The sequence below is a fragment of the Typopeltis vanoorti genome, chromosome 3, assembly GCF_054136105.1.
Source record: "Typopeltis vanoorti isolate ZY-2024b chromosome 3, IOZ_Tvanoo_1.0, whole genome shotgun sequence".
NCBI lineage: Eukaryota > Metazoa > Arthropoda > Arachnida > Uropygi > Thelyphonidae > Typopeltis > Typopeltis vanoorti.
Window position 1 is genome coordinate 156,922,032 of NC_143551.1, and position 24,706 is coordinate 156,946,737.

Here is a 24,706-nt window from a genome sequence, read left to right on the forward strand (position 1 = left end):
GGAAAATAATTTATCAAATTTACAAAAATCAAAATGGGCGGATTAAAATCAATGATAAGGAGAAAATAATAAATATCAGGAGCGAAGTAAGACAAGGATGTATACTTTCACCACTTTTATTTAATTTATATATTGAAAAGGTCATTCAGGAAACTAAAGATAAAATAAATAGTGGCATAAAGATAAATGGTGAGCAAGTCGTGTATAAAATTTGCTGATGACATAGCCCTTGTAGCAGAAAACAGAAGAACGTTAAAAGCAATGCTAGAATTACTAAATAACCTTGAAAAATATAAAATGAAAATCAACACAGATAAGACTAAACTAATTGTTACAGGCAAAATCCCTATCAATAGAGCATATAGACATCAGCAGGGAACAAATAAAACAAGTGAAAAGCTTTAAATATTTAGGTAGCCTAATAACAGAAGATGGCAGAACAAGAGAAGACATAAGATCAAGAATAAACAACGCAAAAGCCCAATTCTTTAAGATGAAAAGCATTTTAAGGAAACCTCAACCTACAATTGAAAAAAATTAGTAAAGACATTGATATGGAGCATTGCACCATATGGTGCAATGTATATAAAAAAGCATGATAGAATATATCATGCTTTTCTATCCAAAAGCATGATATAAAAATATTGCACTCGAATGATGGCAGAGTTTTGCATATAGTCTGCAGTCATAAATTTGATTGTCCCTTTCTTGAAATGTGTAAAACTCTGCCATCATTCGAATCTTGGCCATTGTGACTACGTCCCCCCCCCCCCCCTCTCTCTCTCTCTCTCTCTCTCTGAGAGGTAATCAAAGTTGAGATGTAATTGCACTTAACTGCATATAGTTTTTTTTTGTGAATATGTAACCATTGTATCTAATTACAATAACTAACTACAATTTTTAACATGTTTTGCTGTGACCAAGATGTGAGTTGGAAACACATGCTATGTAACATGTCAGTTTTCAATGTTTTACTGATCTTTGTTATTCTCTCCCTGATTGACAATGTACTTGTAACAAAGAAGAAATATATAGCAGCAATTAATTAAATTTGTATTTTAGATGTGCTGACTGTTATTCATTTCTTAATATCTACAATATATGTTCCTTTAGAACAACTGGCCAATACCACTTTTTAATCTATACTGGTGAATGCTTTTTGAAGGTCAACAAAGAAGGTATAAATATTTCTATACTTACCTAGTGCTTTCTCTCCACAGTTAATCCCAACATATTTGTCACTATTCTTCTGTCTCTTCCTAATCCTGCTTTTAAGTTTTCTTTCATGTGTTTCCTTATTTCTCTCTTTGTTGTTATTGTCATAAGTACTTATGTGACTCATTAGGACAACTGTTCTATAATTTTTGCCATCTTCTGCTTCCTTGATTATATGAATAGGTGTTATTAGTTGATCTTATTCCATCTTTTAGTACTTCATTTCTTCCTCTGCAGTGTTACATGTCTGATGTAGGTGTATTTTCATCTGTCATCATCTCACCACCACACATTAGCATCTCTTCAGTTCAATCCCTTTAGATATTTGCATCTTTCTGTGTCTTATATTTCCTCCAATATAATCTTCCAATAATTAGTAGATCTCTCTTTCTGGTACTGATTCCAAGGTGTTTTTATTTAGTGGCCCCCATACACAGAAGATTTTTGTAAATGTATAATACATTTGTACCATGGGTGGGCTTATTTATTTATTATTATTATTTTTTTAATATTATATATATTGTATTACATATATAAAAGCTGTATGGAAGGAATTGATGCAAATTTTTCGATGTTGTTCATCTAAAAAGACTGAGGGAAAAATGGATTTGTATGAGGGACAGTGTACACTTGGATGAATTTGATACCATGAGTCTTGAGAAATTACTAATTGGTATGAGACCTAGCACAGTCAGGGAAACTAGATTATGATGGGAGGAATGGCAAGAATCGCTGTGACAATGTTATATAATGGTGTTAATGATGGAATGGGCATTATCTTGGAAATGATTGGGGAGAGAACAATTTCGTGTTTCTGGTTCGTACTTATCAAGCATGTGCAAGGATGTCTGCATAGTAAGGCACTAGATAACAACACAGATCTGCAAGTTGTCCAACTGTGTCATGTAGACTACATAGAAGAGTATACTAAAAAGCTAGCTTGTAACTTAGTAGCAGAAGAAAAGGAGTGGAGTTGTCTTTGATGAATACTTTGGGACCTCAGATTTTAGGCATTTGTGAGACCTGACTGGTGCAGACATACTACCTGGTATTGAGTGTAAAAGGTACAGTATTTTTAGGATGGATACACAGGAGAGTAGAAAATGTACTGCTAATAATATTGAATGATTTGAATCCAGTTAAGAGTTGAGCCTGTGACTAAGTTTGAAGCCATCTGGCATGTGGTGGAGTCTAACAAGATCAAATACATACTACGATGTTGTTACAGGCCCTAATGGATTGGTTATTATTGATAAAGAAATGTATTACCAAATAAAGATAATGGGGTGTAAAGTGAGTAAGCATAATGAGGGACTTTAATTAACCAAACATTGACTGGGTAGAATGAAATCTCATGAGGAGAATGAAACTGAATTTATTGATGTTTCGAGACAATATCTTCAAGCAGTATGTGAGAGAAGGAACTCGAGGTTAAAGTGTTAGATCTCATTATAGCGTCAGAGAAGGTTTCATTTAAAGATGTAACTATTCTGCCTCTGGTTGGTGACAGCAATCATGTAGTAATGACTTATGAAGTGGCTAAGTTTATAAATGGTCCATTCAAAAAAGATTACATGAGGAACTGCAAAGCGGGAGATTATGAACAGCTGAGAAGTATGCTTGGTTCTGTGCCATGGTATCAGTTGTTTGATAGGAAGGATATCAAAAATGCATGGGAAACACTTTAAAAAAATGCTTAAATAATGCAATATGCATTATTTGATATGTATATATGCATTCCTAGAGTTCAAAGTATAAAGGGTTTCAGGTAGGACTGAAATGTGTAATCTTTTTAACAAAGAGATTCATAAGTAAAAGATGATGTGGAAGGAATACAACTGCATAAGGATTGTCAATTATGAAATTTATAAGGAGCAGGCCAGAAGAGTTACAACTGAAATATGGAAAGCTAAATCTGAGTATGAAAAGAAACTGGCTTTGCAAGCTAAAATAATTCTATCAGTTTGCTGCAAGTAAAAGAAAGAATGAATATGAAAGAATAACTCTACTGAATGCAGTTAGTATGTGATTGACAGATGCAGAAGAGATTATTCAACTAATGAGCACCCATTTTGCTAATTGCTATTAACATTGGACTCACCGATACCTCTTCGCTGGACAAAGAAACTTAGATGTATGGGAGGTACTAATGCTGTTGCACAAACCGAATAAGAATTTAGCAATATGGACTGATGGAATATCAGCTAGGATGCTAAAAAACTATTCAGCTGAACTGGCTGTTCCTTTGACCAGGCTGTAGAATTTGAGTCTCAGAACATGGAAAATTTCACAGGTGTGAAAAAAATGTATGGTAATCCCCATTGCACAAGGGTAGTGCTAATACTGATGTACCCAACTATCGGCCTATCAGTATTGCTCGAGTGGAGTTGAAAATTTTAGAAAAGTTGGTTAGGCTTGCATAAAGCAATAGGTTGACAGAGAATCCTATACTTTGTAATGCACAGCATGAATTTATTAAGGGAAGGTCATGTTTGAGCAACTTTCTCACATTCTATAATAATAATACTGTTGAGTTAGACGAGGAATGGAAAACAAACATTGTGGTTTTGGACGCTAAGGCTTTTGACAGAATGCAGATGGAAGACTTGCATAAATTGGAGATTATGGGATTGGATTATATAATATTAATGGGGATAAGAGGATGGCTAACTGACCGTCCTTAATTCTGCAAGATTTATGGTAATCAGTGGCATACCACAAGGATGAGTCCTTGGTTGATTGCTATTCGATCTGTACATTGATGACATTAGAAAAGATTTGACAGGAGGCATACAGCTATTTGCTAATTACACAAATATAGGTAGGGTAATCAGGAATGTAGCCAGTATGCAATACTTTCAGAATGATTTGGATAAAACTGAAATGGTGTGCATGTGAAAATGGTGTAATCCAATGTCATACTATATTGGTGGAGTTATGATAGAAGAAACTGATCAAGTTAGAGATCTTGGAGTTTTAGTAGATAACAAGTTGAAGTTCAAGGGCCTTATAGCAAAGATTGCAAATTCAAGTCAGAAATAATTGCACTGCTGTAATGAACCTTGACATGTAAGGATATTAAAGTCATTTTGGTTCTTTGATATGACCTCACTTGGACCATTGTGTGCAGGTCTGGTCTGGTTTCTGTGGTGATTCTGAAACAGTGGAAAGGGTGCAAAGGAAGGAGTTAAAAATGATATCAGAATTTTGTAATACTGATTCTGAAGACATATTGAGAATTTGTATACTGCAGAAGAAAGAGGAGGGTGATATGATTGAGACTTACAACATCTGAAAGGATCATTACAGGATATCAGTAAATGGAATTTTTCATTTCATGGAGAATTGGGGGGGGGACTAGATTTTTCTCTAATAGAGTGGTGTGTGATTGAAACCAGTATGAGTGCTGGTTTCAGCTAATATGTGGCCTCCCCTTGCTGAATCCCTGACACCCTGGAAGGCCCTCTTAATAATAATAGTAGTAATATATACTGTATTTGCCGCCATATAAGATGCACTTTTTTTCTTTGAAAATAGGTCTGAAAAACAGGGTGCGTCTTATACGCTGATACTCAGTTTTTTATTACTTTAATTTCTGGAAATTTTCTCTGTTTTGAGTTATGCAATTTCTTTCTTGCTTCCTTACGGTGTGTCAGAACATTCCAGTTAAGTAGAATTCAGTGGATGTGCACATTGTCGCGGCTGTTGTGAACAGTGATAAATTTTTGCCGTTAAATTTTCTCTAAATTCCTTGGCAAATTATGGCTGAAAAACGTTGGCATTGCTACAATATCGCATACAAGCTACATGTGATTGCATATGCTAAAGAACATGGAAACAGGGCTGCAGAGAGGCATTTTGGGGCACCCCCAACTGAGAAAATGAAAGAGCTTGGCAGAATCAGGAAGAGGATCTAAAAAAAGCAAATCACAGTAAACATAACCTATGAAGTGGAACTGCAAAATGGCCAGAACTTGAGGCAGAACTGAATACTTGGATTTTAGACCACAGAAAAGCAGGACTTTCAGTGTGTACAAAAATGATTATTTATAGCGAAAGCGATAGCCACTAACAGAGGGATTACCAACTTTACTGGATCAACATAATGGCGTTCAAGATTCATGAAGAGAAACCAGCTATGTGTGCAGACTAAAATAAAAATATCACAAAAGATGCCAGCTGAATATGAAAAAAAATTATTGAATTTAATCGATTCATCATTAACGCAAGGAAACGATAAAATTTTGAACTTGTGCAAATAGGAAACATGGACGAGGTTCCGCTGACTTTTGATGTGCCCTCAAACAAAACTGTAGATAAAAGGGCACAAAAGGTGTTACTGTTAAAACTTCGGGGCACGAAAAAACTCACTACATGGTTATTTTATCCTGCTGTGCTGAAGGGAGAAAATTGCTGCCGCTATTGATTTTTAAAAGGAAGATGATACCCAAAGAAAAACTGCTTAAAGGAGTGTTTGTACATGTTCACGCAAAACGCTGGATGGATGGAGGAGGAATGAAGTTATGGATAGCTAAAATTTAGTCTAGGCGCCCTGGCAGACAGTTGAAGAAGCCTGCCCTGCTAGTATGGGATCAGTTTCTTTCTCACAAAACAGAAGATAATAAATTTAGTTTAATCCTTTATCCAAGTGTGAGCAAACAAAGTTTGCACCTGAAAGTATCTTCAGGACTGGGGTAAGGTAGTACTACCTTAAACCAGTCCTGAAGATACTTTCAGGTGCAAACTTTGTTTGCTCACACTTGGATACTACCTTACCCCAGTCCTGAAGATACTTTCAGGTGCAAACTTTGTTTACTCACCCTTGGATAAAGAATTAAATTAAATGTATTATAATCTAACCAAGTGAAAAATAAACTTTCAAGAACAGAAGTTGTTAAAAATAAACTCAAGGAATTGAAAACTCAGTTAGCTGTAATTCCAGGAATTCTAACTAATTAGCTTCAACCTTTAGATGTCTGTATTAATAAACCATATAAGGGATTTATGAAGGAGATGTGGAACAGTCGGATACAGTCTCCAGATTTTGAGATTAATCCATCAGGAAAATGGAAGAGGCTTAGCATTCTGCAAGTTTCTGAATGGGTCAAAACTTCATGGGATGCTGTGAAAACTGAGACAGTGGTTAAATCATTTAAGAAGTGTGGCATTAGTAATTAGTAAAAATGGGGTGCTTAAGGGTCAAAGCTGTATAACTGAGAGGAGACCTTCACATAGTCTTTAAAGGAATGCGGAGAACCGACCAAGGCTTCTGACCTAATGTCCAATCCTCACCTTCTCGTGGTGCACCCTGTTGGGTATCTACTTGGATTCTGAACGAACAAGGATGGGCTGGCAATTTGGGATTTAGCCGACCAAATTGTATTCTTATTGGTTAAACCAAAATAAAAAATGATTGTACAACATGACAAAATTTCGTGCCGGCTGGGACATTGCCCGGTTAAACAAGCCCCCCCCCCCCAATTGTTTTCGCCAGGGAACCAGGGCAAACAGCAAAAAGTCAGCTACTGGAACAAATCTGAAAATAAACCACAACTCAACATCACCAGAGTTAAAGATCGGTACTATCAACGTAAGAAGCCTGAATGGCAAAGAAATGGAGCTAGCTGAGGAATTAGATAAGTATCAGATCGACATAATAGGGGTGACTGAAACAAAAAAGACAAATACTGGGGAGATCTTTCTGAACAATAAATACAAAATGTTATATTCGGGAAATGACAATCAAGGAAAAGGAGTAGCCATAGTATTCAACACAAAATAGCTAATCTTCTTGAATGGCAGGCAGTCTCAAGTAGAGTGATGTGGGCTAATATCAGAATGCGGAATTGGAAAATGAGACTTTTTTGTGCCCATGGGCCTACAGAAGGTTCTACTAAGGAAGAAGTGAAGAAATTTTTTTGAGGCTGTAGAAAAAGCAACTGACACAATGAAAAACGAAAAGTTGGTCCTTGTTGGTGATCTAAATAGCAGAGTAGGAAATGATTGTGAAACATACAGAAATATTTTGGAAAAATTTGGAGAAAAGAGCAAAGCTAATAATAATGGCAAATACCTGTTGGATTTCTGCTCAGGTCATGGACTAGTTATTACTAACACCATGTTCTAACATAAAAATGTACACAAATTCACATGGAGAGAAGAAGCAAGGAATAAGAAAAATCTCATTGACAATGTTATTGTTGATAGTGATGTTTTCTCCCTGGTGCAGGACACCAGAGTGTACAGAGAATTTAAAATTGTAAGTGATCACCATTTAGTCTTGAGCAGGATAAAATTGAATTTCATATTGAAAAGAATAACATGTAAGAAAGTTTTAAACCGAATAAAAGTTGAGCAGCTCTCAGATGTGAACTGTAGACAAAATACACAAAGATTATTGAAGAAAAAATGAATGAGTTTGAGAACAGAAACCAAACCTTTGAGATTCAGTGGCAAGCCTTGAAGAAAACCTTGATTGATTCAGCCAGAGAGGCATATGGTGAGGTTGTCTGCAAGAATAGAAAAATCAGAACTGCATGGTGGAAACAGGAAGTTAAAGAGGCAGTGAAGGAAAAGAAGAAATCATATCAAAAGTTCCTGGCAAATAAGTCAGCTTGTGCTCTTAGAGAATACAGAGACAAATGTAAGAAAGCTAAACACTGTGTAAAACTAGCTAAAAAAAGACATGGGAGAACTTTGGCAAGAAAATAGAAAATAAATATCAAGAAGGTGGTAAGATATTCTTGAGGTTGTTGAAGAAGCTTAGAAATGGAGGAAAGAGTTCTGTAAAAGGAGTTAGAGATGATAAAGGTTACATGAAAACAGGAGAAAAAGATATCCTTGAAGTATGGAGTAATTACTTCGAAAAATTGCGAAACGAAACAAGCAGTGATAGTACAGTGGTAAAAAAACACACAACAGGCATACAGTCAGGGATACATATTCATACTTGAAGTAGAAAAAGCCATCAAAGGCTTGAAATGTGGAAAGCCAGCAGGAGTAGATGATATTTGACCAGAAATGCTGAAGTATGGTGGTATAAAAGTCTTACAGTGGCTGCACTGTAGTTCAGAAAGCCTGGACAGAGGGATGAATTCCCAATGATTGGAGTAGAGCTCTAATAGTACCCATATATAAAAAGGAAAATAAAATTGAATGTGAGAATTACAGAAGTATTTCCCTACTGAGTGGTCCTGGCAAGATCTATGCAAGTATACTTGAGAAACAGTTGAGAAGAATTGTGGAAGAAAAGCTTGGTGAAGAACAAGCTGGATTCAGGCCAAATAGAGGCTGCTAGAATGAGATCTTCACATTACAACAGATAGTTGAGAAAGCATGGGAATATAACAAAGATCTGTATTTATGATTTGTCAATCTGGAAAAGGCATATGACAAGGTGCCAAGAGAGAAGCTATTCAATACGCTACAGTTATATTGTGTCAATGGGGCATTATGTTTATTTGAGTTGTAAGTCAGCAGTTAGAATTGAAGGAAGTAGAGGAGGATGGTTTAATGTTAAATCTGGTGTGAGATAAGGATGTACATTATCCCCTCTGTTATTCATTATCTATATGGATCACATTATGAAGTAAAGTGGTATTAAACATGATATCAGAAATGGAGATGTTAATGTCTGCTCTTTGCTTTATGCAGACGATGTTATACTTCTAAATAAATCCGCTACAAATTTGCAAGATTCCTTGACTAAATTGAATAACTGTTGTAATAGATATGGTATGAAGGTTACTGTGTTGTGAACGGGGAACCTGTGGAACAAGTAAAACATTTCAGCTACTTATGCAGGATTTTTAGTGAAGATGGTAAATTAAATATGGAAATAGACAACAGAATCAACAAAGCTGAGTATGGTAGGAAGTCAATTGAATAAATTCATATGGAATAAGAGAGAAATTAGTCCGAACACTAAATTATCTGTTTACAAGACAGTGTTCAAACCTGTTTTAAGTTATGTGTCTGAGAGCTGGGTCAGAAGTAAAACACTTGACCAAAGACTAGAGACTGCAGATATGAGAATCCTGAGAAAGATTATAGGCGTGAACTGATGGCGTCAATGTCATATTAAAAACAATTATATTAGGAAAGAACTTGACATTGTCAGCATCCAGGAATGCGCTAATCTCAGGTGGTATGGTCTCTTAAACAGAATGGGTGAGGAAAAATTAGCAAAACAAGTGTTCTCTGCCAGGTTGGCAGGAAAATGACCCAGAGGAAGACCAAGATATATGTGGATTGATACAGTACAAAGTGCCTTAGGCGATAGAAATATAAGATATGATAATGTTGGAGTCTTGACAAGTAGTAGACTAATTTGGAGGAAAATTGTATATAAGAAGTTAGTAATTATGTAAATTTTTCATGTATTACTATCATATCCTGTACAACCCTTGAGGGTACATGGCAGGAATTTGATGGTGATGGCATTAGTAATGCACTGGATGGTACAGAGGACAATTTGTCGTATGAGTATTCAGATTCTGATTTAGAAGAGGTTTCAAGTGTCTTCATTGAGCTCTGGAGATGAATTTCTGGGTTTTGATGAAGAATATTAAAAGGTGGATACTCTTTCCTAGTTAGAGTGGGTATTTGTTAAAAGTAGACCTACTTATTACTTTATATTTAAATACTGTAAATTCATTATAATATTCAGTGATAAAGTTTTTTTCCTAAAAAATGTGTACAAAAAAGGGGATGCATCTTATACGCTGGCAAATACATATAATTTTTTTTTTACATAGTTTGTAAACCTTGCTCTAGAGACCAAACATCTGAACTATTTTTTAACCACTTTATACCTCCTGTAAGTGGACCAGTGGTTGTACACCAGTCGATGAAATCCGTCTCCCACCTAGAGCCAATCACAAACATCTATGTCCATCCCACTTCCTTGGTTGGAGTGCAGACATGCTAACCACTTGGCCTACCAAGTTGACTTATTAACTAGGTTGCTTATAAGTCATTACAGAATAACTTTCTCCTTCAGTACTTTCTTAAGTGGGTGGGTACACCTTGATCATTATGTTGATGATGTTGAATAGTCATAGTCCTGCTGCAAATGTTGCTGTTATCATTTTTTCATTTACTGATTTGAACTCTAATAATGATCCTTGGCCTCTTTTATTGAGAAGAAATTTGATCCCTTCATGTTTTTTTTTTCCTAGACAAGGTGATTCTTCCAGCTTTCAACTCCCCATACTCCATCCATTACATACTAGCTCTTCCAGTCTGTTACATTGATATATTTACGCTATATGCTTTACAAAGCAATTCTAGCTTTCTAAGAGTCAATATAATATGGGCATTCCATATTCATGTACCTCCATGTGGGGCACCTGTTAATAGTGAGGGAATCTCCCTGTTAAGATTGTACTGGTCCTTTTCATATTTCATCTGTTACTATTTATTTCTTCCCGTATTCTTCACTCGACTTCTCCTGAGTTCACTATTTTCCAAGCCACCACCGACAGAAACCAAAGCCCTGTCACCATCTTTTCCTTGCTTTTCTTTCCATATTCTTCCCTTAACTGCTCCTGAGTCTTTTTGTCATTATTGGGATCCAGTGCCCTGCCACCATGTTTACCATGTAGTGCAGCCAGCAAACATCCAGAAAGAGAGAGATACTGGTTGGCCTAGCCAGGTCAATCAGCTAGTTGGCTTGCCTGAAAGGATCGATGGTGTTGCAGTAAGTCTCTCACCACATGGTACATGTTAGCCTTGGTGTTCCATCCTGAGCACAGTCATTGCTTGCCAGTCAGCGGGCATCCATATGTGTCTCCGTGGTGAGTGAGGAGCTCTGGTACCAAACAAAAATCCCCCTTGAGCATGAATTCTTCATCCTCAAATGTTTCTGGGGCCCTAAGAAGGTTCTGAGTGCTAATATTGAAGATACATCATTTGATGACAGAAACAAGAAAAAGGCAGCTGGTCAGAGCAATAGATCAATAACTGTTTGCTTGTGTTAGATCCTTTCTTGGTTTTGGAACAGCAATGACAACTGACTTATACTAAGAATTCGAAAACTCTTCCTCTCTAAGTATTCTGCTATATGTTAAGAGGTGGATATCCATAGAAGATGATGGAAGATGTTTTATTTCATAATGAATGTCATCAGGACCTACTGCACGGAAACCTGCCAGAATATTCTTAAATTAATCAGAGCAACATGAACACCAATTATAGTAACACCTCATAAAACACAACCCTTCTAGAGGATTCCAGAATGGAATTTCTTGATGTTCCTGATGATCTGTTCTGAGCTTAAAGATCAGTGAGTGACAGGTATGAGGTGCATCCTGATTCATAGGAATGGTTATTTGGTTCATCATCCTTGCTTTTGATACACCTAAGCCTCTGCCATCTGTAAAAGCAGGTATCTCAACTGACCTGTGAGACCAGGGGCATGCGCCAAAAGTGGTACATTGCATGATTAGAAGTGATGCACTGAACCCCAGAGAAAAATTTTTAAAAAAATTGTATACGATTTTTATATATATATATAAACACAATTAACCTACCACTGAATTCTAGAGTGCGCACTTATTATACTTGTTTAATCTTGAAGCAACAGGCACTGGCAAATGCTGACGTGCGTCATCAGTTACTCAATCAATTTACAGCTGACTCTCGTGTCATAATGTTCGATGAACTTCTGATTCGATGTGAGTGAACAACTGTGTTTTCGAACTTATATGTTTTTATTAACAGTTCTTTAAATTTAAGATAAGATTTCTGTTTTCATAAAGGCTTAATATAGTTCTGTAAATTTAAAAATAAATTTTTTCAATTTGAACGCGTATATCAAGTTCTTGCCCGCTCCCCTAATTTGTTGATTACTGAAATCTGCAATTATTCTTTGTATTTTTATGTGTGTGTTTTTATGTTTTTTTAATACAATATCTTTCCTTTTTATTTACATATAGTAGGTTTATTCCTAAAATTTAACTGATCATCAGCAAAGCTTTCGTAATGAGGATGTTTGAGTTGTGTGTGTGATTGCCAGCTGATCGACTTTTTTATGGCAGGAAGCGATCTCGTATTTCATTGGACATAATATATTACGAGAGAGAGAGAGACAAACGCTCTCCATGAAAAAAAATATATATATGATTTTTAAACTTATAGAACTGTATTAGGCCTTGATGAAAACGGGAATCTTATCTTAAACTTGTAGAACTGTTTTTGAATGTTCCTAATGTTTAAAACGATAAAATAATTTAAATAAATTATTTAATAATAAGCTTTACTTTTTGAAATAATTTTTTTTTACAGTCAGTTACCCATTACTTTGCAAAAGAAAATGAGCAGAAGAAAAGCAGAAGGTGAAAGCAAGTGCCAGTTTAATGAACTGTGGGAAAATGAGTTCTTATTTATTGAGGGTCCTTCAGGAAAACCTTGTGCATTGTTTGTGAAAGCACTCTCTCAGATAATAGAAGACATGATCTTAACAGAGACTATAGAAAACATCAAGCTGAATTAGAAGAAAAACTGAAGAGACAAAATATATTTGTGAAACGAAGTTGTGAAAGTGTGGCAATGCTGGAGGCATCTTATGAAATTGTCTTTGTGTTGGCTAAAAAACACAGGCCTTTCTCTGATGAAGAGGAAGTTGTTAAGCCCTGTCTCGAAAAATTTGCAAAATGTCTTGGTGATAAGAATGTTGAAAGAAAAGTAAACCAAATTGCTCTGTCCGAGCAAACAATTACATGACGCATCGAAGAACTTTCCCATGTGTTACTGAGCAATTGAAAGACCATTGTTTATGCTTGTTCTTTCTTTTCTTTAGCCTTGAATGAGTCTGCTGACACATGTGATGTAGCCCAATTAAGCATTTTTATAAGAGGAATTGATGGTAATTTTAATAACATCTTTGAAGAACCTATCGGTCTTGATTCACTTCATGGAAAATCTAGAGGGTCAGACATATTTGACAAAGTAAAGTCATGTCTAGAAAATCAATAACTAGATTCTAGTAAGCTCATCAGTGTTTGCACTGATGGAGCACCGTCAATGGTAGGTAGAGTTTCTGGGACTGTAACTTTACTTGAAAGGTTTTTAGGTCGTTCTCTACTAAAGTATCACTGTATTATACATGAAGAATCTCTGTGTGGAAAAACTCTAAATTTGAAGCATGGTATGATACCAGTTGTAAAGTGTGTGAATAAAATTAGAGCAATAGGGTTAAACAGAAGAGAATTCAGAGAATATTGTGAACTGCTGGATATGGAATATGGTGATCTCATCCTTCATTGTGAGGTGCGCTGGCTTTCTAAAGGACAAGTTCTCAGTAGATTTTGGAAGCTGAATGAAAGTGTTCGTAATTTTCTGGAAGAGAAAGATGACCTGCATGAGGAAAAAGCCCTGTTGTGTGATGAGAAATGGCTATTTGATGTAGCATTTTTAGTTGATGATACCAGCCACCTCAATGATCTAAATTTGAAACTGCAGAGCAAGAACAAATTGTTTCCTAGATTAGTAAATGACATCAGCGCATTCAAAATGAAATTAAAAACTGTTCCTCCCCCAGTTAGAAAACGGGGGTTTAAGTCAATTTCCACATTTAAAAGAACATAGTGAATCTGTTGAAGATATGGCAACTTTACAGAATATACTGAGAAACTCAGATTATTGCAAGAGTCCTTTAACAGTTGTTTTAGCAATTTTGCCAAAAAAATACTTGCATTTATAAATCCCTTTCAGCTTACTGAACAAAAAATCTTGACAATGCCTAGTAACATACAAATGGAATTTATTGATCTCAAAATCAATTCATTATTTAAAATGAAATATAATGAACTTCCATCACTCCCAGATGCTTCTTGTATAATTAATTTCTGGTGATCGTTGCCCTGTGAACATTTTCCAGAACTGAGAAAATTTGCTCAGAGTTATATCTGTCGTTTTGGAACTACTACAGATGTGAACAAGCATTTTCATGAATGAAAATGATTAAGAACAAACTACGGTCGCGACTGACTGATTCAAATTTGAAAAACTGTTTGATGCTTTCTGTAACTGATTTAACTCCAAACATTACAAGCTTAGCAAAAGCAAAGCAATTTCAAAAGTCAATAAAATAATTAATGTTTATCTTGTCTTTATATGAAATCTTTTTATTTAAAACTGCTAAAAGTGTTTATATTACCATATATATAATGAATCATTTTATGCATGACTGTTAAATATATCCATATACCATATTTTAAAGGCCTGAAAAGTAGTATAAGTTTGTATGGTGCACCTTAACTAAAAAATGAAAAAATTGACGCATGACCTATAAAAGGTTGGCCACTCCTGTGTTAGACTGTACATCCCTAATCCACTAAGATGCTTCAAATTAGAAATATGGATATGCCCTAATTGCCTGTCTTGGCTTTACCACCTGTGCCCAGTGTGGTAGCAAAGAGCATGATAACAAATCTTGCTGTGCAAAGAAAGCTAAATTTGTCAGCTGTCAGGGAGATCATCCAGCTTACTCCCATGCATGTCAGAAGTAGGAAGATAAACGATACAAAAGATTAAAACAGAACAAAATATATCAGGATGCAAAAAAGGAAGTTATCCACCATCACATCTGTTCTGAGATCCTCTTATGCTGATAAGGTGGCAGTTAAGAAAATGTCAACAGCAACTTAAACTCGTATGTCTATCCCACCATTTGATAATTTCAAAATACCTAAATTTTATGATCATGAGTGCTTTGCAGTTGACTGCATAAATTGCATGACCTATGGTCTCACTCCAGAAACAACTCCAAAAATTATTCCATTCAATAAGCACACTTGTCAAAAAAATTATCGAAAGGATATCACTTAAAAATAAATTGCCAGATATCCCCTCTGAAAAAATGAATACTTCTGAACTATGCAATGCAGCCACTGAAGACTTTTATACCTCCACACTTGAGTCTATTATTCAAAAGGGAGAGATCATTATCGTCGAGGACTCATTCAATGATGCCACCTCACTGATTTGTGTTGGCACTACACCACAATGTGTTGTGCCCATTAAAGCCACAAAAAGTAACTTACCATCTAATCCTGATATAACAGATCTTGTTCTTCTGCAGCTTCTCCCACTTAAGTGGGGTCACTGTTGATGATGAGTCTCCTCCACATCCTCCTGTTTTGGATTGTCACCACATCCAAGTTCTTCATCCTCGAGTCCTCTTCTACCAGCTCCCTCCATCTCTTCTTTGGCTGCCCACACTTCCTATTTCCTTGTACATCCATCTGCATGACCCTTCTTCCCACATATTCGTCCTCCCTTCTCATCACATGACAAAACCATCTCAACCTTGCCTCCTGTATCTTTGCTCCTAAGTTCGTAACTTTCACTGTTCCCCTCACATAGTCATTTCTCAGACGATCCTTTCTGGTCACACCGCACATCCACATAAGCATTCTCATCTCTTCTTCTTCCATCCTGCTGATATTATTTTTCCTCAGGGCCATAGTTTCTATAGCATATGTCATAGCTAGCCTCACTACTGTCCTATAGATTTTGCCTTTCAGATTGATCGGCACCCTCTTATCACATAACACTCCAGCCATCTCCCTCCAGTTCCTCCAACCCGCATGTATCCTGCATCCCACTTCCTTCTCAGCTCCTCCATCTTCCACTGTTGAACCTAAGTATCTAAAGTCCCTCACCTTCCTGATGACATCTCCTTCCAGCTCCAGATCTGTCTCCTGGCCGCCGCCCACTGTGCAACACATACTCTGTCTTACTTCTGCTCAGTCTCATGCCTCTCTCTACCAGTACTTTTCTCCATCCTTCCAGTTTAGTTCCTGCTTCTTCTCTTGAATCTGCACACAGCAAGATGTCATCTGCATACAGCATTGTCCAAGGCGCATCTTCTCTCACCATCTCCATCACAATATTAAACAGAAACAGACTTAATGCTGACCTTTGATGCAAGCCAACTGTTACTTGAAAACTTTCTGTCTGTGCCAGACATGTCCGAACACTTGTCTTCACATTTCTGTACATCTCCCGTTCCAACCTGACATATTTCTCTGGTACCTTCTTCTCCCTCAGACACCTCCAGACTTCTTGCCTTGGCACTCTAGCTTATGCTTTCTCCAGATCAATAAATGCCAGCTGTAGCTCCCGTAGTTTCTCTCGAAACTTTTCCATCATCTGCCGTGACCCAAAGATAGCATCCATTGTTGATTTACCAGGCATGAAGCCAAATTGTTCCCTTGCAATCTCCACCTCCTTCCTCAATCTTCCATCAAGAACCCTTTCTAGGATTTTCATTGTGTGGGATATCAACTTTATTCCTCTGTAATTTTTACAGTCTTGTGCATCCCCTTTACCCTTGTAGATGGGGACAAGAGTACTCTCCCTCCATTCCTCGGGTATATTTTCCTGTTGGCAAACTTTCATGAACAGGTCCCACAGCAGGTCAATTCCCTGTGCCTTCCATGCCTCCACTGGAATCCTTCGGGGGCTCACCGATTTTCCATTCCTCATCCTCTTCATGGCCTCCGTCACTTCCACTCTACTGATGTTCTGCACCATCCCCTCAGAAGGCTGCCCATCTTCTCTGTGAGTCCTTGCATTTTCCTCATTCAAAAGTCCTTCAAAGTATATTCTCCATCTGTTTGTTATGTCCACATTCCTCCATAATACTCTTCCTTCAGCATCTTTGATCTGCCTCATATGTAAGATGTCCTTTGCTGCTTTATTTCTACATTTCGTTAGTTGGTAAATTTTTCTCTGTCCTTCCTTTGTTTCTAATTGATCATATGGATCTTGATATGCCATGGCCTTCGCCTGTGCTGTGCCACAACTCTCTTGGCTTCTTGCTTTCTCTCTCCCTACACCTATCTGCCCTCTTCCACTTGACTCATCCCACTTCTGCTTTATCTTCCTCTTAGCTGTCACTGCCACTTGTACATTATTATTCCACCACCAACCCTCCTTCTGCTCTCTGATCTTTCCAGATGTCTCACCAAGCACCTCTATTGCACAGCTCAGGATTACTTTTGAATTATGTTTCCACCAATCTTGTACACTTTCCAGTCCATCCGAAATCCTCTCTAACACCCCCTCCCTAAAACGATTCCTCACACTCTCTTCTTTTAAGCAAAACCACTTAATTGTCTTCTTCCCATGGCTTCCAGAGGTTCTTATCTTTGATCTTATTTTAAAGTCTGCGCACAGCAGTCGGTGTTGCTGTGCCACTTGATCTGTTGGAATTACTTTACAGTTTGTCACAACCTTAAGATGTTTTCTTCTAGTCAAAATGTAGTCAATTTGTGAACTGTTGTTACCACTCCTAAATGTTATCAAATGTTCTTCCCTCTTGTAGAAAAACAAGTTCACAATTGCCAGATCAGACGCTACTGCAAAGTCCACAACCCTCTCTCCTTCCTGGTTCATCATTCCCACTCTGTGACCACCATGCACCCTTTCACAGTCTCTATTCTGTCTCCCTATGTGTCCATTCAAGTCTCCTCTGACAATCACCATCTCTTTTTCTTCCAGTTCCCTAATTTCTTCATCCTCTGCTGTACATCCAACTTGCAGGGCATATACACATAATACGACCACCCGCTTTACTCCAAGACCCAATTTCATTCGCATGATCCTGTCGTTCCTTCTACCCACTTCCAGTACTTCGCCCTTCATTCTGCCACACCACAATTCCTACACCATTTCTTCCCTCGTTATTCGCTCCAGAATAGAACAATTTATATCTATCTCCCAGTTCCTTTGCCTTTCCTCCCTTCCACCTTGTCTCCTGCACACATAAAATGTCTAACTTCCTCTTCCCCTTCTGGTCATGCTTCCAACATTCAGTGTTCCCACTCGCAACATCCTCTCCACCTGCTGGGCTCGCTTCTTTAACCGCACCTGCCCTTGATGCCGTAGCCCTCGTCTACTTCTCGCAGCTGTAGGGCAATGTGGCTGCACGTCGTTAGGGGTACGCCCTAGCCCTTATATCATTTTCTCTTTGACTCATATCATAGCTAGAGCTGGCAGTGAAGGTTTACAACCAGATGCCCTTCCTGACATCAACACTCGCCATTTATCCGGACTTGGAACCGGCACCTATTGAGGGGCCAGCTTGCCTATTTCTGTGGCTGTATAAGATGAAATGACTTAGCAAGATAGGAAAGATTCTGATGTAACAGATGATTATACTGAGTTTTTTTGTTTTCTAGAGGAAAAGATGGACACTGGCTATCCATATTTCCTGAAATCAACTAATTGATATAGGATATTCCTGATAAAGGTAAGCCTTCAACCTCCTGGAAATCGGACAAGTCTACAAAGCCAAAATGGTAGGAAAATTTTTACAATAAAAATTGTAAATGTTGTGGATTTCACCAGAATGATATTGAGATTTTGCTGCAGAAACATAAGCCTTTCAGTTTCTGTCTGCAGGAGACATTTAAAACTTATTTGAGGGAGACTACTTTAAGGAATTTCACTGTTGTATGCAAAGACAGAACTGGAGATTCTTATGGCGGAGTAACTATCTTAGTGAGCAGTCATACTCCTTTCCATAATGCCCAGCTTTAATACTGCTCTGAAAGCATTAGCAATTTGCCTATCTGTGGTATTTCTTATTACAGTATGTTCAATTTATTTACCACCAGGTATGAGATAAATGAGATGGAATTTGATCTTATGTTGCAAGTGCCTGAGCCTGTATTTATGGATGGCTTTAATGGGCACAACACTCTGTGGTGTAGTGCCAACACAAATCGGTGAGGTGGCATCATTGAATGAATCCTTGACAATAATGATCTCTCCCTTTTGAATAATAGACTCAACTGTGGAGGTATAAAAGTCTTATAGTGGCTGCATTGCATAGTTCAGAAGGCCTGAAAAGAGGGATGAATTCAAGGTGATTGGAGTAGAGCTCTCATAGTACCCATATATAAAAAGGGAAATAAAACTGTTGTTATTTTTCCTCAGGGCCACAGTTTCCATAGCATATGTCATTGCTGGTCTCACTACTGTCCTGTAGATTTTTGCCTTTTAGATTGATTGGCACCCTCTTATCGTATATCACTCCAGCCATCTCTCTCCAGTTCCTCCATTCTGCTTGTATCCTGCATCCCACTTCCTTCTCAGCCTCACCATCCTCTTTCTTTGTTGAACCTAAGTATCTAAAGTCACTGACCTTTCTGATGACATTTCCTTCCAGCTCCAGATCTGTCTCCTGGCTGCTATCCTCTTTGCAACACATATACTCTTACTTCTGCTCTGTCTCATACCTCTCTCTTCCAGTACTTTCCTCCAACTTTCCAATTTAGCTGTCACCTCTTCTCTTGATTCTGCACGCAGCACAATGTCATCTGCATATAACATAATCCTAGGTGCATCTTCTGTCACCACCTCCATCACAGTATTAAACAGGAACGGACTTAATGCTGACCCTCGATGCAAGCCAACTATCACTGGAAAACTTTGTCTCTCCCAGGCAGGTCCAAACTCTTGTCTTCACATTTCTGTACATCTCCTGCACCAGCCTGACATATTTCTCTGGTACTTTCTTCTCCCTCAAACACCCCCAGACTTCTTGCCTTGGCACTCTATCATACGCTTTCTCCAAATAAACACCAGATGTAGCTCCCGTTGCTTCTGTAGAAACTTTTCGATCATCTGTCGTAACCCAAAGATAGAATCTGTCGTCGATCGACCAGGCATGAAGCCAAATTGCTCCTTTGCAATCTCCACCTCCTTCCTCAGTCTTCCATCAAGAATACTCTCATGCATTTTCATTGTGTGGGAAACTTTATTCTTCTGTAATTCTTACAGTCTTGTGCATCCCCTTTACTCTTGTAAATGGGGACAAGAGTACTTTCTCTCCATTCCTCTGGTATATTTTCCTGTTGACAAACTTTTATTAATAGGTCCCACAGCAGGTCAATTCCCTCTTCCCCCAGTGCCTTCCATGCTTCCACTGGGATGCTCTCAAGGCCCACCGATTTTTTTATTCTTCATCCTCTTTATGGATGAAGAATAATCCATCCCATTTCTTTCTTCACTGATGAAAGAAAGTTATCAACTGCTTTTCTGTCCTGTGCACTTTTTTTTGGGGGGAGGGGGTGCTTATGACTATTTTTTTTTCCTTTTTAATACATTCACCAAGTTTGTAAATACCTTCGCATTTTTATTGATGACTTTTTCTTTCTGTGATACAGAAATGAAATTCAGTCTGAAAGAGAATTTCAGTATCATCTCTTGTGTTAAGTGACAGATTGGGAAGGGTGGGGGTGTCAGTTTATATTTTAATTTTATACTTTGGTATTATTAAAATTATAGTAATATTTGTGGTTGATTATATAGTTATGTAATTTTTATACTTCCCCTAAATTAGCACATAGTCACATCATTTTGGGAAATCCATCCTTTACAAATTATCAAATTTATATACTGTCTTCAGAGATGTTGATCACACAGTGCTTTGATGGAAATGGCAGGTTTCATTCTTTGCTAGAATTGTGCACATAGAAGTTGATTTTTTACACTTGTGCACACACATGCAAACAAATGTAGTTTGCTAAGCAATATGAATTTTCATATCACTCCTCACTTTTGCATGTTAAAATAAAATATGCATATAAAATGCAAATTACTTAATACCAAATAAATAAATAAATTGAAAGTCTCATTAGGATAGGACAGTATGTATGTATATTTATCATGGTTAATGTTTTGAAACTTGTTTGAGTAGTCTGGAATGAAAATCCTTCATAGTAGAGTAGATAAGTGAAAATACTTTATAGAAATGATATGTTGCATAATGTTTTCTAATTTGATTTGTGCATGAAATATATTAACCAAAATTGCATGCTGCATTGTTTCATACTAATTTTGTGAATTAACATTCTATAACTAGATGAATCGTTATCCATATTTAAGGGAAGAAACAGAAAGAATTATCACTACTCATATCAGAGAAAGAGAGCAAAAGACCAAAGATCAAATATCTTTGCTAGTAGATATGGAGTTGGCTTATATGAATACGAATCATGAAGATTTCATTGGCTTTACTAAGTGAGTTTCCCATCCAGTGTTTGAACACTGCAAATAACAGTAATAGTACTCAATTTAATTTTGTAATGAGTCAAGTTTACTTTTGACTGTCTCCAGTTCAGGTATGTTTGACATTTAGACAGATTTGTAATATATTTGTATTTATTTGAATGTAAGACAACCTGTGAATTTGGCACTTACTGAAATATCTAGGCTAAGATGAATTAAATTCTCAAAAACTTTATTAAAACTGAAAAATTTTATGTATCTTCATTATTTCTGAAGATCACCTTACATTTTTTACCTCATTATCAAGTGCACATTTCATTTTTTCAGCTGCTACTGTTCTTGGTTCCCAGATTACTGTTCACTATTGTCTGTTGCTCTTGGTATAAAATACACTTTTTAAAGCTTTCATAGAGAATCACTTTGCATATTGAACTACTGCAATCAGCTGTGATTTTTTTTTTCTCAAGTGTTATTGATTTTTATTTAAGAACTATTATCTAACCATTGTGTGTAATTAGCAATGTGAACAAGCAGGAGAATAGATCAGTTGAGAATGAAGTGTTTGTAAACAGAGGGATGTAATGTGATATGTAGATGCAAGAATAAATGCAAGCTGGACAGTGAAATGAGGAGAGTCAAAGTGGTCAGGAGACAGTGTAAGGAGAGTGGATTCTAGAAGCAGCAATGAATGTATGTATGGAAATGCTCAGCATAGGAATGGGATAGCCTGGGATGCATTTGAAATAGTTGAATCCGGGGAGATGTAAAGGGTTATGAAGGTGAGCAGATGGGAGTAAGTGTATGGCACTCACAGATGAGGTTTAGTATGGGCAGGAGTTGTTATAGACTAAGAAATGAATTATTGTGCTTATTTATGAATGCCAGGAGTATCAGAAATAGACAAGATGATTGTTGCATTGATTGAGTTTATTCTGCCAAAAATAGTTGGAATAAGTGAAAACTGATTGGCTGAAAATGGTATCCTGACTTGAATGAAAATGGAAGGGTGTGATATAGGTATTATTTCTGGGAAGATTCCCATGTTACTCATCTTATTAAAAAACTATTATTTATATGGCTATTTTAGCCCCCAGCCCTGTTTCCCATAAATCCCTTCCTTTTTCCAAAGAAGTGCCCTTAAATATAATAATATATATATATATATTATTTTTAAAAAAAAAAAAACGGTTTTTTCTAATTTAATCTTGCTACCTTGTCTCAAACACCCCCTTTAACGGCTTAACAGCAGAAGTATGGATAACGAAGACATCCTAACATTGGAATAAGGTAAGTGCAAAATTTCTTCCTCTATTCATCTGCATATATTTACCTCTAAAATACACTGATAATGCCCTAAAACGTCTTGAGTAAAAAGCCAATGTATTTAAAAGAAGGGTGTGATGTTTTTTGTGAAGATAGGAAGTGCAAGAAGGGAGGGATGCTGCTGGTGGTAGGTGAATTATATCTGCACGAAGTTGAAATTTGAGAGGAAAATTTGGAAGCAGTATGGTTTGAGGTAGAAGGTAATAGGATGAGATATTTAGTTGGTTGCTGCTATAGGCTGGGGAATGCAGAGGGTGCAGACAAAGAAATGTATATACAAATGGGCCTAGTGAGTAAGAGAAGGGTGATTGATGGGAGTGATGAGATAGTATTGGGGAATAAAGAGAATGAATTACTTCTCCTTATGCATTTGTGAATGGAGTGCTCCAGCTTGACAGCGATCATGATATAATCACCTGAGTTGTAGCCAGTCATACAAGAACTTCTGTGAGGAAAGTATGGAACTACAATGTGGTGATTATGAAAAATTAGGAGACAGCTAGAAGTTATATCATAGAAAGAGGAGTTGGACAAAAAGAATGCTACTTGGGCACTGATCAAAAGATATTTAACAGCAGCGGCAGTGTTTGAATGTATTCCAAAGGTGAAAAGGATAAGGTGGATGTAAAAATGTGCATGATTGGATCAAGCAGGTATATCTGGAAAAAGAGAAGGCACTGTGGAGGCAACACAACATTATTATGGTAATAATCAGCTGCATAAAGAGTACAATGAGCAGGCCATTTGGTAAGGACAACAAAAAGTACAGTATGACAGAAATTCGCTAGTCAAGTCAAAAAAAATTCTAGCGAGTTCTTTTAAGTAGAATAAAGTGTTTAATTTTTCTTTTTTTTCTTCTCCCATAGTCCTAAATGAACCGTTGGGTCATTCATGGAAAGTGTTTATAGGAGGATGATATTGGCAAATGACAGTACCAAATTGGTAACTATGCAGAGGATATAATTGAAGTATTCACCCCGAATTTGATCAAAGTATTGCATCCACATGATTCCAACATTGTGAGAAGCTTGTGTAGAGGATGTAGTGGAGGAGAGACTGATAAGGAGTGAGCAAGGATGTTTTTGAGAAATTAAGTAAACTTGATGTTAATAAGACAGTAGGACTTCACTATATGTCACTGTGTTCTGATGGAACTCTCAAGAATTAATAGCATCTCTAGTACACCTGTTTATGATGAGTCTTGCAACCAGATAAATCTCAGAGGAGTGGAAAGAGGGTAAAAGTGTTTCACTTCACAAAGGGTTGTGGTTACGGTGTGAGAGAGGTTGATGAGGACTATGATTCAGAATAAGGACTGATAATAGCAATACAATGATCAGTATGGATTTGTTCAGGGGAGGTCATATTTAGCAATTGCTTATGTATTGTATTATATTCATCAGAAGGTGATGAATTCATTTGATAATAAGGATGCATATACAGTGGCTTACTTAGATTTTTAAAAGTGTCTTTGATAGATTGCTGCATCTAGATTTAAATGGATGGGATTGGATAATAGATTATTGAGTTGGTTAGGTGATTGCCTGTGAGATGGATATCAGCTCATCATGTATGGGGTAGTGGTATTTCAAAAGAAGGTTAACCAGCAAATGTTGCAAGGTCTGTTATTGTTTTATTTGTATGTTAATGATATTGGAGATATGCTATGCTTAACTGGACATATGTAGCTTTTGCAAAAGTTGGGGGAGAACTATGAAGCTGAAAAGATGTGGCCTTACAGAAGGATCTCAATAGACTGCCAGCCTGATTAGCATATCCACTCTCCAACCAACAAGTTGTGGGTTTGAATCCAATTGTGGGCATGGATGTTTGTGATTGTTTTTAGGTGGGTGATGAATTTCATCACCCTGCTTATTGGAGGACTGAAGTGACTTGAAAATGTTCCATTATTATTATTAATATTCAGGCCTCTATGGAGTCAAAAGGCTCATCGAGGGGAGGGCCCCCCCCAAGAAACACAAAGTCTATCATACCACTCCTTAAACTCATTTACCGTTCTCGCTCTCACCACTCCATCAGGCAATGCATTCCGTGGTTTAGCCACCCTCCATGCAAAGAAACCACTCCTCACCATCTTGCAAACAGCTTCCTTTCGTAACTTCCAGGGATGGTCTCTTGTCAT

The 24,706-nt window shown here is 37.2% G+C and overlaps 1 protein-coding gene across 1 annotated transcript in view; it reads left to right on the forward strand.

Annotated features, from left to right (window-relative positions):
• Window positions 1-24,706, forward strand: part of LOC150108694 (dynamin-like) — a 306,464-nt gene that overhangs the window by 169,339 nt on the left and 112,419 nt on the right. The window contains exon 11 of the mRNA XM_090416156.1: window positions 21,095-21,252. Within this exon, the coding sequence (XP_090272282.1) occupies window positions 21,095-21,252 (158 nt within the window). The remainder of the gene's footprint in view (window positions 1-21,094; window positions 21,253-24,706) is intronic.